The sequence below is a fragment of the Chiloscyllium plagiosum genome, unplaced genomic scaffold, assembly GCF_037043375.1.
Source record: "Chiloscyllium plagiosum isolate Xiang-an unplaced genomic scaffold, Cpla_swu_hap1 HiC_scaffold_42, whole genome shotgun sequence".
Classification (NCBI taxonomy): Eukaryota; Metazoa; Chordata; class Chondrichthyes; order Orectolobiformes; family Hemiscylliidae; genus Chiloscyllium; species Chiloscyllium plagiosum.
Window position 1 is genome coordinate 4,116,458 of NW_028270180.1, and position 16,815 is coordinate 4,133,272.

Genomic DNA, 16,815 nt, shown 5'->3' on the forward strand with positions numbered 1-16,815 from the left:
CTTTGGTATATTGTTAAAGTCTCATAGACCAGAATGGATCAGTTCATGAGTCTGTGCCAGGTTGCCTGATTTTGGCAGCAGGAGCTGGTATCGTTCCACTGAACTCAGTACCCTGGGAAGCGATGGCTCTAGCAGTATTACCATTAGATTATTAATCCAGAGACTCAGATAATGTTGTTGGAGCCTGGGTTTGAATCTCATCATGGCAAGTAGTGGAACTTGAATTCGATAAAAATCTGGAAGTGACAGTCAAATGAAACCACTGTTAGTTGTCATAAAAATCCATCTAGTTCATTTATGTCCTTTAGGGAAGAAAATCTGTCATTGTTACCTGGTCTGTCCTACGTGTGACTACAGACCCACCGTAATGTGGTTCACTATTAACTCATTAGGAATGGTCAATAAATGCTGGCCAAACCAGTGACACCTATATGCCATGGAAGAATTAAAGATAAAACGGGCTTCCTGCTGCTGATAACTAACAGGCATTAAACTAGTCGGCACCACGTATCTAAGTAGTGCCCGTTTTTGTTAATTTAGCCTTGACCATCAGAGCCAGTAGTTGCTTATACCAAACTCTTAACAAATGTAGACACACTTTGCAGGAGCAGTTGGTAAAATGGAGGTGTAGCCAGGAAACCGGTTCTGTGCAGCAGGTTTCATTGGCCGTTTGGTGGAACTTGGTATAATGCAAACATATGCAGTGCAGCCAATTTCCAAAGACAGGGCTTTCAGATGAAAAGCCATGTGGATCGTACTTAAACTGTGCAAGATTTAAATGCTACTTTGCTGTTGCCACTTTCCTTGCAGTTTCTTCTTCTGTGAAATGTTGAGCAGGGAGGCACCGGTTTTCTGGTGTAGTGCTGGATCGGGAACGCTGTACCAGGCCTGTCTTGACAGTGAGCTCCCAGCTGGACAGGATGTGGCAAAATACATCGTTCCCATTTAAAAGAGCTGCAGTTTGGGAGGAAAACAAATGTTCAGAAGCAGAAATCACAAAACATGATGCACATGTTCAGGGCTGATGCTTTTTTTTTGTTTGAGCTGCACCAAGTGATGCTGTGTCTAGCTTGCCCAACCAGGGACTAGGAGAGAAGGCAGTCATTTCCGCTCTCAACATAGTTTAATTCTGCCTTTTGGTTCACAGGGGGTTGCCTTGGATACAAGTAACATGACCATGGAACACCTACCGCCTTATCCCCTCTATCAACAACTGCACCAAACTCAACACAAAGTGCAGCACCCACAGGGACAGTCACCAGTGTCTCCTCTTCATCACCTCTCTCAGCAATCAGCAATCGAACTGCACTCTCCCACTGTAAGTGTAGTCATTGGATCAAACATTGAGTAGCCTGGGAACTGATCAGATCGGCCTGCCTGAGAGAGTAGGTCTGCTCCTTGGGAAATCTGAAACAGGGGGCACAGTCTCAAGATGAGGAGAACTCACTTCACACGGAAGGGGTTGTGAGTCTATTAAATTCTCGAACTCGAGCTGCTTGCTCTGTCATTGAATAGAGTTAACCAGAGACAGCCACATATTCAGTTCTCGGGGAATTGGGGGATGTGGGGAGCAGTTGGGAAAATGAAGTTGTGGTCTAGGGAAAGTCATGCTTGGATTGAACAGTAGAGCAGGTTTGATAGGGCATACAATCTGCTGTTTCTCTTCAGCTTTTTTTTTAGTATATTTATTTCATAATATGTATAAATTGTGTGTATGGTGCCTACAACACCGTGTGGACTAACCATAGAATCATAGAATCCCAACAGTGTGGGAGCAGGCCATTCAATCCATTGAGTACACACCAATCCTCTAAAGATGCATCCCACTCAGAACCCCCACCTCCACCCTATCTCTATAATCCTGCATTTCCCACAGCAAACCCAGCTAACCTGAACACCCCTGGACACGACGGGCAATTTAACCTGGCCAAACCACCCTAACTTACACATCTTTGAACCACCAGAGCTTTGTAAAGCTAAAGCATGCCTTCTACCCTCTTGTATTCTGGCCATCATTTCGATATAAAGGCCAGCAATCTATTTGTCTTTTTATCCATAATATGTTAATGATCAATGTACCTGAACTTTGGCAGCATGTTACCTCAGTGGTTCACACTACTGCCTCACAGTGCCAGGGACCTGGGTTTGAATCCAGCCTCTGGCGATTGTGTGGAGTTTGCACGTTCTCCCCGTATCTGGGTAGGTTTCCTCCGGGTGCTCCAGTTTCCTCCCACAATCCAAAGACGTGCAGGTTAAGCAGATTGGCCGTGCTAAATTGCTCCTAGTGGCCAGGGATATGCAAGCTGTGTTGGTGAGCCATGGGGAATGCAGGATCACGGAGAGAGTAGGGGGTAGGTCTGGGTGGGATGGTGTCAAGTGAGTCATTGTGGAGTTGATGGGCTGAATGGCCTGCTTCTACAGTGTAGGGATTCTATGCTTCACTCTCTCTGGGCCTTCACAGCTTCTAGTTTCTCATTGTTTGGAAAGTACTCTGTTCTAAGTTTCACACTTGTCTACTTGGAAATTGTTTTACTACTATTCCGCCTATTCACTTAATTTCATAAAATCTCTGCTGATATAAATTTTTATTGGCACATTAGATTATTTATCAAAAGTATACAAACAAATAAATTTTTCAGTGCAATCAATAAATTTGCAAGTCATTTTATAACGATAGAATAGTGACATCTTGAACTTGTATAGCATCATTTACAGAGTAGAACATTCCAAGGATTTTTGAAGGTGCAAGTAATGAATGAAACAAGATTCCAAGCTATACAAGATGTAAAATGAACAGCATCTTAGGAGGCCAGTAGAGGTTAATGAGGGTGTTTCTGAGGTTGGGGCTCAGATAGCTGAAGGTGTAGGAGCCAGCAATGTGGTGACTGAGAGAAGGGAAGCAGCTAAGGCTGGTATCAAAGAGGTGTGGGGATCTTGTAAGACTGGAGGAGATTAAGGAGGTAGAGAAGGGCAACACACCCATGGGGGGAGTCTGAAAACTGCGTTTTTAACATCCTATTTGTGGGCTCACTTTTAGAATATTTTACTCTAATCTCTTTGGCTCATGTTTTAAAATCTAAACATAACATGAAGCAGGAGTAGACCTCATGACCTGTCAAATTTGCTCCACTGTTTAAAACAATCATTGCTGACCTTCTGTTTCAACTCCCCCTTCCTGCCTGCTCCCCATTTCCTTCACTTTCCTGAGACCAAAGATCTGTCTATTCTAGTCTTAAATATATTCAACAATGGAAATTCGCCATCGGCTGGGATAGAGAATTTTAATATATTTACAACCCCTAAGTAATTTCTCCTCCTCCTCATACCTAAATGAAAAATCCCTTATTCTGAGACTCCCCGATCCAGTGGAAACACTCTGTGTCTGCCCTGTCATAGTCCTGCTGATGCCTGAAGAGCTCAGAGCACACCTCACACCCGCTTGAAGTCAGTGCTATCGAGGATTTGGCTGTCATTAGCTCATTCAGGGTTGAATCAGACTATCTGCAGCAACTCACAGCAATTGGGTCCAGTTAAGCCCCCTGCTGGACAAGTGCAAAAGCAGCTTCCTGACTCTTGGTTCTCAGAAAGAAACCATTTCACCAGACAGCTGTTGAATAGATTGTAGAATGACTGTTTTGTTTGCAGTAAATCATCGTTATCCATAGGGTATAGGGGTACAGACCTCCTGTGAATATCACCGAAACATGGATAGCACTTTGATATAAACCCCTAGCTATCACAATGGACTTTGCAATCCATTAAGGGAAAAGAAAATCAGGTTGGTCTTGCAGGTACGTGGCCCTGTAGGTAGTGAGCCTGACCTGCTGTGCTTTTCCAGCACCACTCTCATCTTGACTTTGATCTCCAGTATCTGCAGTACCCACTTTCGCCTAGGTAGTGAATTTGTGAAGAATGCAAAATGAGTGTCAGAATTAACACCCAGAATGACAGTAGTAACTAACCTAGATCCGTGCATGGTGCTAAGAAAACTAGTTGGAATTATCATTGTCTAAATACTATATATTTAAAAATAAATTCAGGCTGTTAATTTGCATAAACTTTGGCTTATTTCAGTGTGTTAACACAGGAGTGGATTAGATGCAGTATTATTAGATGCACACACTGTTCTTTATCTCCACTTTGTTGCTATTTAACAGAATGACACAATGGAAAACATCCTCAGTGATCCATATTTTGGGCAGCACTTGGTTGCCAGAAACACCAAGCCGTTGTCACAGCAGGTATGGAAGTTTGCCATCAACAGACCTATGGAGATCCCGTGCAGTCTAGGGATATCAGAATGGGATCGGGTTATGGTATGCTAAATATTTTATACAGTGATGTAAACCTGTGATTGGAATACAGTGTGATCTTTTCAGTCTTCATTGGCCATCTCCATCACTGAGTTGTGTTTATATTTATGTTCATGTATTCATCCATCAGTCTGTGGCCGGTGTTTGCTGCAAAACACTGTTAGATTTTCACTCAATTAATTCCAAAGAGCATCTTGGAGTTATTCAAATTAGGAGGGGGGGAGGATGTCATTTGGCCCCTCAAACCTGCCCCGCCATTCAACAAGATCAGACTGTGTTTTTACCTCCCCCTTCCATCAACACAACCTTGAATTCCTTTAGAGATCAAAGATCTATCAAACTCAGCTTTGAATGAATGTATTCAATAGTCTGTCCTTCACTGCTTTCTACAGAATAGAATTACAAAGAGTAATGACCTTCTGAAAGAAGAAACTTTGTCTCACTTTCCTCACCTGCTGCTCACACCAAGGGACTTACTCATGACCTGACCTTTAGTTGTGACTTCTGTGACCTTGTAAGCCACTCCCAGCTCACCTGTAAGTCCTTTCTCCAGCAGTCACCCAGAGGTGAACAGAGGAAACTGGAAAAGTGAGAGGGATCACTGCACTCCACCTGTTTGATCCAAAACTCAGAACCTTTCAGATCCTCTGTACCTCAAAGATGTAAGTGATGTGTTTTGACAAATGTCTCTCTTGAGTTCACTGTCCTTGTGAAGTCTGTTCCCTACTTTCATCTCCCTGTGTAAGGTACCATATATAGACTTGGGGAAAAGTTTGGTTTCAAACATTAAATATAGGGGTTCCACTTTTACTCCCGATATTATTGTGGACCACCCTCTCCCACTGCCTTGCTTTCACAGAATTGCTGAGTGGAAGTCCAGTCTAACCCAACCCTCAGCAGTGCAAAACCGAGCCAAAGAGATTTTGTTTAATGGACTTCAGCAGCTCCTGTCACTGGGGTGCTCCCCCAGTCAGGGTCATTCTGCAGCAAGCAGCTGGTAAGCACAAAGTTTAGGCTTCTTTATAAAAGGTCAGGGGTTGACTTGTACATGAGATCAACCATTACTCAAGAACGAACAATAACTAAAAATTAAATTCTGTCTCCCTCCCCAAAGCCACCTTCCCAACTTGACTCCATTATCCATTAAAATTTATATTCTTGTTTCTCCTGCACAGAAATGCAGTGGTCCATATTTGTTTCTTCTTAGTGCTGTATGTCAGGTTTGTCCAAGCTTTGTCTTTATTTCAAGGGATCTGGATATGTTAATTCCCTCTATCCAAGACTCTGTTTATATCTTCATCTATTGATAAAGAATTAAAACGTGTATTTAAACCATGCTGCTCACAGTCTCCAGAACCCAAAATGCTTTACAGCCTATGACGTACCTTTGAACTGTAGTTGCTGTTATAATGTAAGGATAACAGCAACCAACAGGTGAACAGAAAACTTCCACAAGCAACAGTGAGAATAATGATCAGATCAGTTTTTGTGATATCGGGTGAATGATAAGAATTGTCCAGGACACCAGGGATAACTTCCCTACTCCTGTTCTACATGCCATGGGATCTTTTACATCCTCCTGAGAGAACTGATGAATCTTCCATCTAATGTCTTACCCAAATGGCAGCACCGCTGACAGTGTAGCATTCCCTCAATATTGCACTGGAACATTCTGCCAAGATTTTCTTCAGATTGGGGCACGGACCCACGGTGCTCTGACTCTGAGGCAAGTTTGGTAAGCACTGAGCCACAGCTGACTGATCATGGTGTTCTGAATCAGAATTGATATGTTAGTGAAGAGAAAGTACCACAATTTGAACCAGGCCAAATTAATAAATCCTACTGCAGGCTCAGGTGGAGCTGAGTTGGTCATGCTTGAGCTGGTTTAGCTCGAAACCTTAATTTGGACACGTCTGCTGTATGTCATATGTAGAGTAAGTAACAACCCTCCCTTACAACGAAGGTATAATTTCTGAAGCTTTTTTTTTGCTCTGCTCATTCCAACCTCCCCATCTCCCACAGCTGGAGCAGTTTAACATGTTGGAAAACCCAGTCGGCACCTTGGCAATGAGTGGCAGCAGCTTCTGTAATCCAGGCCCCGGCCTGCACTACTCACAGGCCTCCTCGGCAGGTTTGACTGGGAATCTCCAAGACCCACCTCACCTGAAACCCAACCTGCCATACTCCACCTGTACCGGGAATATCCCCAACATCATCTTAACAGGTGAGCAGCTAATCTCTAACATTGGCTGGAGCGAGCTAGGTAAATGTACATGGTAGAAAGGCATAGCAGTGCTACACTGACAGAACTAAAGGCAAAGTATTGCAAATTCTGGTAGTCTGAAATAAAGACACAAAATGCCAGAAATGAAGGAAACATCTGTGGAGACAAATATTTCGAGTTAATGGCCATATTGATAGGATGAAGTGAAAAGGGATGGAAAGAGGTTTGTAAGGATAGTAAATACCAGTGAGACCAAATGGCCTGCTTCTGTCAATTCATCTCCCCACTCATTAACATCGGGAATGTTCCCAGGAACTGCCTTGGTTCATTAGAATTTTACAGAAGGATTTTGGGGGTAAAGGAATATTCCTCCTAATGTCTTTGATACCACAAGTTTGGAACAGAAAGTTGGTTTTATCAGGCTTATTAATTCTTACTGAACAGTCGAGGCTAAATATTTCAGGATGTATTGATGAAGCAGCCCTGACCTACTGATGAGGAAGTTGACATAATCTTGAATTCCTTTCTCCTGCTGTGTTTCTATAGTTTCCCCTTAACGCATCTGTGCTATTTCCCTTAACCATGTGATCATCAGTTCCACATTGTCCCCACTTCCTGAATAAAAAGGTGGTCATTTTCAGTTACCAGTGAGGCCAGCAGAGAACCAGGACTATTGCTGTGAGAGGGAAAGCAGCCTGTAGAGACGTGGGTTTGTAAGTTTAGTGTGAAATCCTGTGCCAGCTTGTCACTTCATTCTGTTTCTGTTGCACTCCAGGGGATTCTCCACCTAGCCTGTGCAAGGATATCAGCAGTGCTCTGGCTGGTGTCCCAGACATGACCTTTGACACCGATGGCCAGTTCCAACTGGATGACGAGTTAAAAATCGAACCACTTAGCCTAGATGGACTGAGCATGCTCAGTGATCCGGATCTGGTTCTGGCTGACCCCACGATCGAAGATACATTCAGGACGGACAGAGTGTAACTGCCCCAACTTGTAACTTTGGGGATGATGGCGGAAGAGAATATATCTGGACACTACAGAGTGAAGGAGAGCACTTACAGAATGGCACATGGGCTACAAGACTTATTTTTTTAATGATTAAAGAACTAGTCACTGCTTTTGGTTTTTAACTGTATTCATTTCTGTGTATGTTTAGCTGAGTTAAGGTTGAAATATTTTTCAATTTAAGCTGACCATTGCCAGACAATAACCACCCCATCACAGGGCACATGATTGTACTGTATTTAACTTAAATAGATGTAATGCAAATTGTTTACAAATTTCAAATCTTAGCTTTTCACATCAAAACCAGAAAATTTGCATTTTGTAAAATGTTATTCTTTTTAGTCTTTAAATCTAAACCACTACAGCTAATTGAAGCCTCTATTAAGATATGGAATTCTTTGGCATTGTTTCCACACTTGTTGCTGTTTGTGGTGTGGCGTAATGTACTCCAGCAGGTCCTGGTCATGCTCTGGGCTGTGAGCTGCTCTTAGCTGGGACAGCAATTTGGTCAGTACTCCGTGCCATAGCGTTCTGTGGGCTGAAGGGTGAGAAATCGGCCAAAACCCCTCACCCCTGCTGGAATCTTCACAGATTGGGGTGAGTCTGATCCACTCTCGACTTTTTTGGTGGAAACATCATCCGCGCATTGGGTAAGACATGAAGAAAGCAGCAGAGGCCAATTGACAGTCTAGTCACCAGCGTAAGTCTGCACCTTCAGGCAACGAGGAGATCATTAAAATGAGTACCTGATGCTTTGCCTCATAGAAAGTTGATATTTGATGTGGATTGAATTTCTACTTGACCCACTGGGACCAGGAGAAACAGTCACGTGGTGTTTGGGACCAGGTTGGGGTGTAGGCACTGACCTCTCTGGCTAATCTGTAACATTATCCATTGCAATTTTCATTCTCGAAAACTAAGTGCACATTAATTTGTGAAGGAAAGCAGTTTCTGCAGTTCTAAATATGTTATAAAATGTAAGAGTTTAAAGAAGCTGAATTGTAGTGAAATAAGTCGTCACTTCAGAACCCAATTTCCTTTCTTCTGTCTAGTGGAGGCTAGTGCAACAGGCAGCTGTGACCCCTCTCTTTTTTTAATTATAAATATAATTTATAATTCTTTTCACAAGGCAAATATTCAGTTGTGTGGGATGGGATTTAAATAATATATAATCAGAGTTTCTGATATCAGAATGGTGAAAAGCTGTAGCTTTAAATTGCTATACTGTGAGGTTAACACACCCACTGAATGCCTTAATAGACAGAGAATTACAACCTGGCAGTTGTCTTTGGAGAGAATTGATTGTTCCTTTGTACCTTGCAGCTGGAAGCTGGAGCTGGAAGTGCACTGTGCTCAGCAATTGTAGGCCTTACCCACAGAATTTGAATGTTAATAGAATGGCAGATAGTTACGGCTCAGGGTTTGAGAGGCTAGAACACTGCTTGTGAAATGCTGAAAGATTGGAGGTGAACCTCCCTCCGGATTAGGTACCAGGTTAAGCTGAAATGCAGATTTATTGTTGGAAAAGAGAGTGAAATGTATTCAGTCTCAATTCACCTGAGGAAATGTGTGTTTGATTCTTGCTGAGAGCAGGAGCCCTACCAACAAACAAAGTTCTAATACCGCTCCATGTAAACCATCTCGCCTCTCATGGTTTATAAAGCATTTGTTTTTCTTTAAACAAATTTTATGTGAGCTTATCATGAACCTGCACCTCGGTGTACTCTGTCTTGACTCATTTTGAAGACGCAATCGATTGGAGGATGTCAGTGGGCAAATTCATTGCACATCAGAATTCTGCTGTCATTGCACTACACACACTGTTTTGTTGGATTGTATTTTCAGAAGTATCAGCACTAGACACTAATGTGTCATTGTTGTCCTTTCACCCCCAGCACTGATTCAGAGAGACTCCAGACAAAGTTTCACCTCTACGTTTCTAATTCTAATGGCCACTCAAACTCCTGAAGTCTCTCATACTGAGTGAAAGTGTCTCTGTCTCATAGTCTTGGACCTGAACACAGGGTCGCCTCTTCCTCCAGTTTCAGACCGTCATCTCATCCTTGACATTGCAACAGTTATTTTCCCTTTAATAGTCTGGAAACCAACATTTCATGAAATGATCACGAGAAAGAGACAGTTCTATCCCTCTCTAGAACTCCTACATCTCAAGACAAGAGTGAAACAAGAAATATTGATACAATAGTGGAACAGGCTTCACATTGAAATCATTGAACTCCATGTATCATTTTACAGTATATGTTCAATGTCCTGAGTTCAAAGCAGAATATGTTGGGGTTAACAATTTGATCAATCACATTCTGTAAATGTGAAGTGACTTGTTTAGTGGCCAAAGGAACCTTTCATGAGGAATACTGAACTGTCTTACTTTTAGATTCTCACTGACCTGTATTCCCAGCCTTTTACTGTGTTTATTTCAGCAATTAAATGTACAGATATGTCAAATATTCAAAATTCTGTTTGGTTAAATTTTATAAACTGGGTTTTGCTGCAGGGGAGAAAAGTGTGTTTGTTAAAATCTTGAAAAGAGCTGTCTATTTATTAATGTGCAGAGCCAGGATATTCCAGCCTCCTGTTTAAAATAGAACACAGTGGACCCAATTTTAGGGTCTAGTCCTCCTGAGATGTAGAGTAGGTTTTATGGTCTGTTTAAAATCATCCAATTTGTTTTTGGTGCTGGTTTAATTCAGTTGTATAAATGCTTATAACATCTATATTTTATCATTTGTGTTTTCTTACAAAAGGTTTTTAAATATTTTTTGTCAGTAGGGAGTACATTTGAACTATTACCCCACTCATGACTTTAATAAAATTCCCAAGCCTTATCTTTCATCTGTCTCTGTTCACAATGCTTTGGGACTAAGGAAAGCCTTGTCTGACCAGACTAGAGCAGATCCCAGTGCACTGTTTCATTCTCTGAAATATGACTTAACTAAAATCATGAAGTGTTTAAGATAAAAATCACACAACACCAGGCTATAATCCAACAGGTTTAATTGGAAGCACTAGCTTTTGGAGCGCCGCTCCTTCATCAGGTGGTTCATCAGAAGGAACAACACTCCAACAGCTAGTGCTTCCAAATAAATCTGTGGGACTATAACTTGGTGTTGTGTGATTTTTAATTTTGTACACCACAGTCCAATACCTACATCTCCAAATCATGACGATCATGATTTTAATCTACCTGACCTGATGGATGACTGGAGTGATGCCCCACCTGACTGCGTTCTCTGAATGGGGAGTGTAATTGGGTAGGTTGTCAAACCAATGTTGCATACTACCCCAAATTTCTCCAAGGATGGTACAGGTTAAAATTGTTCCCCCACAATAGGCTGACCTCCCACCATCTGGGAACAAAATCCATCAGTAATTGATTAGAAATGAACCTCCTGTTGCGGGCTCTCACACTGCTCTGGTGTCCATCAGATTTGAATTGGCTTCAGTCTGCATTCTTAACTCATGATCACTATTCATTGTGTCAGTGTGTGTGTGTGTCTATGTGCAGACTTGGTGTAGTCTTGGCTTCCTAACTTGCAAAAAGCTGATCTGTTTCACATTCTGGTTGACGTGTTAGCAGTATAATTATACAGTAAAAGTCTGCACCTTAGGAAAAATGGAGTGATAATAACCGAGGTTGGCTTGAAGAATATGCAGCATAGTACCTACAATAGCCCATTTCTTGGGTTGCTACGTTACAGCTGGATTGAGCTCAGTATTAAGCTCTCTTTGCCCTTCTGACTTCTTTTATCATCATTGAATTTTATCAATGTCCATTTATTGTAAATCCTTTTTAATTTATTCTGACCTCTTGAACAATATGTCCATGTTAGCCATTTTTGTGACAGCAGCTTGTCCATTTTTTAAAAACTAATTTTATTAAATATTTACCATTATGTATCTGGTTCTTGTGACCTATCCTTTGACATTTTGAATTCAGTTATTGTGAAGTGTACAGTAATATTTAAATAGGACTTATCTGTGAGCTAGTGTTACTTTTTGTAAAATGTCATTTTGCATCCTGTCTTTCAAATAAAATATATCAAAGCAAATCTACACAAAATATGTTTATAGCTTTTTCTCACTTGAAATACCAAGGAATGGGGATCGAGATTAATTTGGAGCTGTTTATTAGGGAAGGTGTCTTGAGCTTTTCCTAATAACAAACCATGATATTTTAAATTGATTTTGTCAGATATGGATGCTGCTGGCTAGGCCAATAATTGTTGCTCGTCACCGTCTTCCCAAGTGCATTTAGGAATGGGCAGCTGATACCAACCTTGCTAATGACACCCACGTCCCATGAAAGAACTTTTTTTTTTAATTAACTGTGATTTGGTATAAAACATCGTGTCCCAGATCGTTCCTGTTAGGTTCTTTGGGACATCTGATGACATTAAGGATGTTTGTTGATGGTAATTCCTCGGAGATTGTAACTGTGAGCCTTTGGGCTTGGAGGGGCGAGGGAAGATAGTATGATGGGAAAACGGATCCTGACATTTTCCAGTGGCTTGACTTTGAGAGACCCTTTCCAACAAAAAAAGAGGAGGCTAGAGAAGTTTAGCAGGTCTGGCAGCTTCTGTGAGCAGAGAGTCAACGTTTGAAATCCAGTGTCTCTTGGGAGATGAATGTTTGCAATATACTGGCCTGAGTCCCCTGGATTGTTTCAGAGACTGACACCAGATGGCAGTAAGTGCTAAGGAGGAGTAGGCACTGCATTCACTTTGTGCGGTGTGTTTGTCAGAATTGCAGCTTCTCAGCAGCAGTTGATAGAAAGGTTTATATGGAACCTGTGGCTTGTTTTGTACATGTTATTCCCATACTGGCTGAGGTTATCATTGGAAATTCGCCTCAATGTTTCCCCTCACGTGAGGAAGCGCTGCATTGTCAGAGGGTCAGTGCTGAGTGAGTGTCACATTGTCAGAGGGTCAGTGCTGAGGGTCTGCCGCACTGTCGGCAGAGTCAGTGCTGAGGGAATGCCGCACTATCAGAGAGTCAGTCCTGAGAGAACGCCACACTGTCGGATTGTCAGTGCTGAGGGAGCGCGCACTGTTGGAAGATCAATGCTGAGGGAGCGCCGTACTGTATGAAGCTCAGTGCTGAACTGTCAGAGAGCCAGTGCTGGGGGAGCGCCTCACTGTCGGAGGGTCAGTGCTGAGGGAGTGCCGCACTGTCGGAGGGTCAGTGCTGAGGGAGTGCCGCACTGTTGGAGGGTCAGTGCTGAGGGAGTGCCGCACTGTTGGAGGGTCAGTGCTGAGGGAGTGCTGCACTATCGGAGGGTCAGTGCTGAGGGAGCGCGCATTGTTGGAAGATCAATGATGAGGGAGCGCTGCACTATCGGAGGGTCAGTGCTGAGGGAGCACCACACTGTATGAAGATCAGTGCTGAACTGTCAGAGAGTCAGTGCTGGGGGAGCGCCTCACTGTCGGAGAGTCAGTGCTGAGGGAGCACGCACTGTTGGAGGGTCAGTGCTGAGGGAGTATGCACTGTCGGAGGGTCAGTGCTGAGGGAGTATGCACTGTCGGAGGGTCAGTGCTGAGGGAGCGCTGCACTATCGGAGGGTCAGTGCTGAGGGAGCGCCGCACTGTATGAAGATCAGTGGTGAACTGTCAGTCAGTGCTGAGGGAGTGCCGCATTGTCGGAGGGTCAGTGCTGAGGGAGCACGCACTGTCGGAGGGTCAGTGCTGAGGGAGTGCTGCACTGTCGGAGGGTCAGTGCTGCGGGAGCAACGTACTGTCGGAGGGTCAGTGCTGAGGGAGCGCTGCACTGTGGGAGGATCAGTGCTGAGGGAGAGCCACATTGTCGGAGGGTCAGAGCTGACGGAGTGCAACTCTGTCTCTCTCTCTAATGAGAGCATAGCCATGTGAACTGATAGGACTATAGCCACTTATTGTTTGTTTACAGTTTAATTATGACAGCAGCCTCAGACTGGTACCATTTTAAAAGCTCGAGAAAATTGCATGTTTTCTTTATAGTGAGCTTCTCACTTTCCCCTTCAATCCATTCTCCCTCCAGGAACTCTGATAATTGTCACCTTTAGCCACTGCATTGCCACAGAGTTTGGCAATGGATTTCCATCTCCCTGTAGGCTGATCCATTTATGAAGGAGACTGGATGGAAAATCCACCCCCTTAATCCCAGGCCCCACAGAAAAAGAAACATTTAATGAAAAATATAATTGTAAGAATCATGAGTTGTTTTTGGCAACTCCTCTGCTAAGGATTATGTGAAACATGATGTTCTCCTGTTAACTTTGTGATGTCTGATAAAGGAATGAACGTAGCTGTGGATATCTTTGGCTTCCAGACCTGGAAAGCCACAAATATGAAATTCTGATCCTTGTTCTCCCCTCCTGGCCTCGCTCCTCTCAACAATTTCGGATCTCTGCAATCCTTCAACTCTGACCTTGGCATATCCTTAATTTTAATCTTGCCCCATTGGGACTATGTCATCCCTTATCTCTTCCCTTATCCACCCCATCTCTAACATCTCTTTGGTTTCTGTCTGATTTTGCCTTATAACACTTTCTGTAAAACACCTTAGGATTTCCTGCTATGTCAAAAAGCAATATATAAATGAAATATATGTTTGTTGTTACACAAGGAGTATAAGTCTTGTAAGACGCTGTTGAAAATCAATCCATAAAATAACATAACATGAGGGAGTGCCACAATGTCAGAGTTTCGGTGCTGAGGGAGCACCGCACTGTCAGAGGGCCGGTGCTGAGGGAGCGCCACACTGACAGAGGGTCTGTGCTGAGGGAGTGCCGCACTGTCGAAGGGTTGGTGCTGAGGGAGTGCCACACTGTTGGAGGATTGGTGCTGAGAGAGGGCCAGACTATCGGAGGCACAGTACTGAGGGAGTGCCACACTGACAGAGGGTCGGTGCTGAGGGAGTGCCGCACTGTCGAAGGGTTGGTGCTGAGGGAGTGCCACACGTCAGAGGGTCATTGCTGAGGGAGTGCCGCACTGTCGGAGGGTCAGTGCTGAGGGAGTGCCGAACTGTCAGACGGTCAGTGCTGAGGGAGTGCCGCACTGTCGGAGGATCCTTGCTGAGGGAGTGCCGAACTGTCGGAGGGTCAGTTCTGAGGGAGCGCCAATCTGTTGGGCAGAGGGAGCAGTGAGAGTGTGGAACTATTTAGTAAAAGGACATGACTGGAGGATTTGAGATTCAGGAGAAGCGTGAGGTGGAATTGGCAATGGAGTATCTGGTCTCGATTGTATCTTGGAAGGAAGGTGTAAGGTGGCATTGGGGCATTGTGTGAATCGCCTCAAGCTAATTCAGAATACAGGGCAGTGTTTCCGAGGTGAAACTGTCAGCACTGATGTTTATAATGAAGATCACTGAGGAGAGATTCTTCAACTGCTGGACAAGAAACTCATTCTCGTATCCAGAGTTATAAATCTCATATATCAGGAAACTTTAGAATTTCAAAGACACTGACAATTTGGAACTCACAGAGTTAATTCTGGTCTTCCTCACGCACTAGTGTGGTAGAATATTATCTATCAATAAATAGTTCATCACAGTGGGCATTGCAGTGATGAAGTGAGAGTTATTTCATCTTCCAGGCTCCCTTATCCCATGATAAGCTGAGGAGCGCTCAGTGTTTACAGAGGGAGCTGAATTTCCCCAGTATCGCGGTCTATCCTCTGCAAAGCTGCATGCCCTGCAGATCATTATCCCATTGTAATAACTGACAGTTCTCAATAACTAGTTATAGAGTCATAGAGATGTACAGCATGGAAACAGACCCTTCAGTCCAACCCGTCCATGCCAACCAAATATTCCAACCTAATCCAATCCCACCTGCCAGCACCCGGTCCATATCCCTACAAACCCTTCCTATTCATATACCTATCCAAATGCCTTTTAAATGTTGAAATTGTACCAGCCTCCACCACTTCCTCTGCAGCTCATTCCATACACGTACCACCCTCTGTGTGAAAAGTTGTCTCGTAGGTCTCTTTTGTATCTTTCCCCTCTCACCCTAAACCTATGCCCTCTAGTTCTGGACTCCCCGACCATGTCCCCTTTTTGCCCATCTGATTTCCCTCTTAAGTATACTCCTACTGCCTTTATACTCTTCTAAGGATTCACTCAATCTATCCTGTCTATACCTTACATATGCTTCCTTCTTTTTCTTAACCAAACCCTCAATTTTTTTAGTCATCCAGCATTCCTTATAACTACCAGCCTTTCCTTTCACCCTGACAGGAATATACTTTCTCTGGATTCTCGTTATCTCATTTCTGAAGGCTTCCCATTTTCCAGCCGTCCGTTTACCTGCAAACATCTGCCTCCAATCAGCTTTCGAAAGTTCTTGCCTAATATCATCAAAATTGGCCTTCTTCCAATTTACAATTTCAACTTTTAGATCTGCTCTATCCTTTTCCATCACTATTTTAAATCTAATAGAATTATGGTCGCTGGCCCCAAAGTGCTCCCCCACTGACACCTCAGTCATCTGTCCTGTCTTATTTCCCAAGAGTAGGTCACGTTTTGCATCTTCTGTAGTAGGTATATCCACATACTGAATCAGAAAGTTTTCTTGTACACACTTAACAAATTCCTCTCCATCTAAACCCTTAATGTTATGGCAGTCCCAGTCGACGTTTGGAAAGTTAAAATCCCCTACCATAACCACCCTATTATTCTTTCAGACAGTTGAGATCTCCTTACAAGTTTGTTTCTCAATTTCCTTCTGACTATTAGGGGGTCTATAATACAATCCCAATAAGGTGATCATCCCTTTCTTATTTCTCAGTTCCACCCAAATAACTTCACTGGTTGTATTTCCAGGAATAGCCTCCCTCAGCACAGCTGTAAAGCTATCCCTTATCAAAAGAGGCACTCCCCCTCCTCTCTTGCCTCCCTTTCTGTCCTTCCTGTAGCATTTGTATCCTGGAACATTAAGCTGCCAGTCCTGCCCATCCCTGAGCCACATTTCTGTAACTGCTATGATATCCCAGTCCCATGTTCCTAACCATGCCCTGAGTTCATCTGCCTTCTCTGTTAGGCCCCTTGCATTGAAATAAATGCTGTTTAATTTATTAGTCCTACCTTGTCCCTGCCTGCCCTGACTGTCTGACTCACTTCTGTTCTCAACTGTACCAGTCTCAGATTGACCTCTTTCCTCACTATCTCCCTGGGTCTCACCCCCACCATCTTACTAGTTTAAATCCTCCCGAGCAACTCTAGCAAATTTCCCTGCCACTATATTAGTCCCCTTCCAATTTAGGGGCAACCCGT

General features: G+C 43.4%; 1 protein-coding gene across 3 annotated transcripts in view; it reads left to right on the forward strand.

The window, feature by feature from the left end:
- Positions 1-11,615, forward strand: part of crtc3 (CREB regulated transcription coactivator 3) — an 84,794-nt gene extending 73,179 nt beyond the window's left edge. For 2 of the 3 annotated variants that reach the window (XM_043680496.2, XM_043680497.2), the window contains 4 exons: positions 1,148-1,318; positions 4,158-4,316; positions 6,336-6,537; positions 7,313-11,615. In XM_043680496.2, coding sequence (XP_043536431.2) covers positions 1,148-1,318; positions 4,158-4,316; positions 6,336-6,537; positions 7,313-7,521 — 741 coding nt within the window. In that variant the 3' untranslated portion in view covers positions 7,522-11,615. The remainder of the gene's footprint in view (positions 1-1,147; positions 1,319-4,157; positions 4,317-6,335; positions 6,538-7,312) is intronic. The other variant, XM_043680498.2, reaches the window with a different exon arrangement.
- Positions 11,616-16,815: the final 5,200 nt, after the last annotated feature.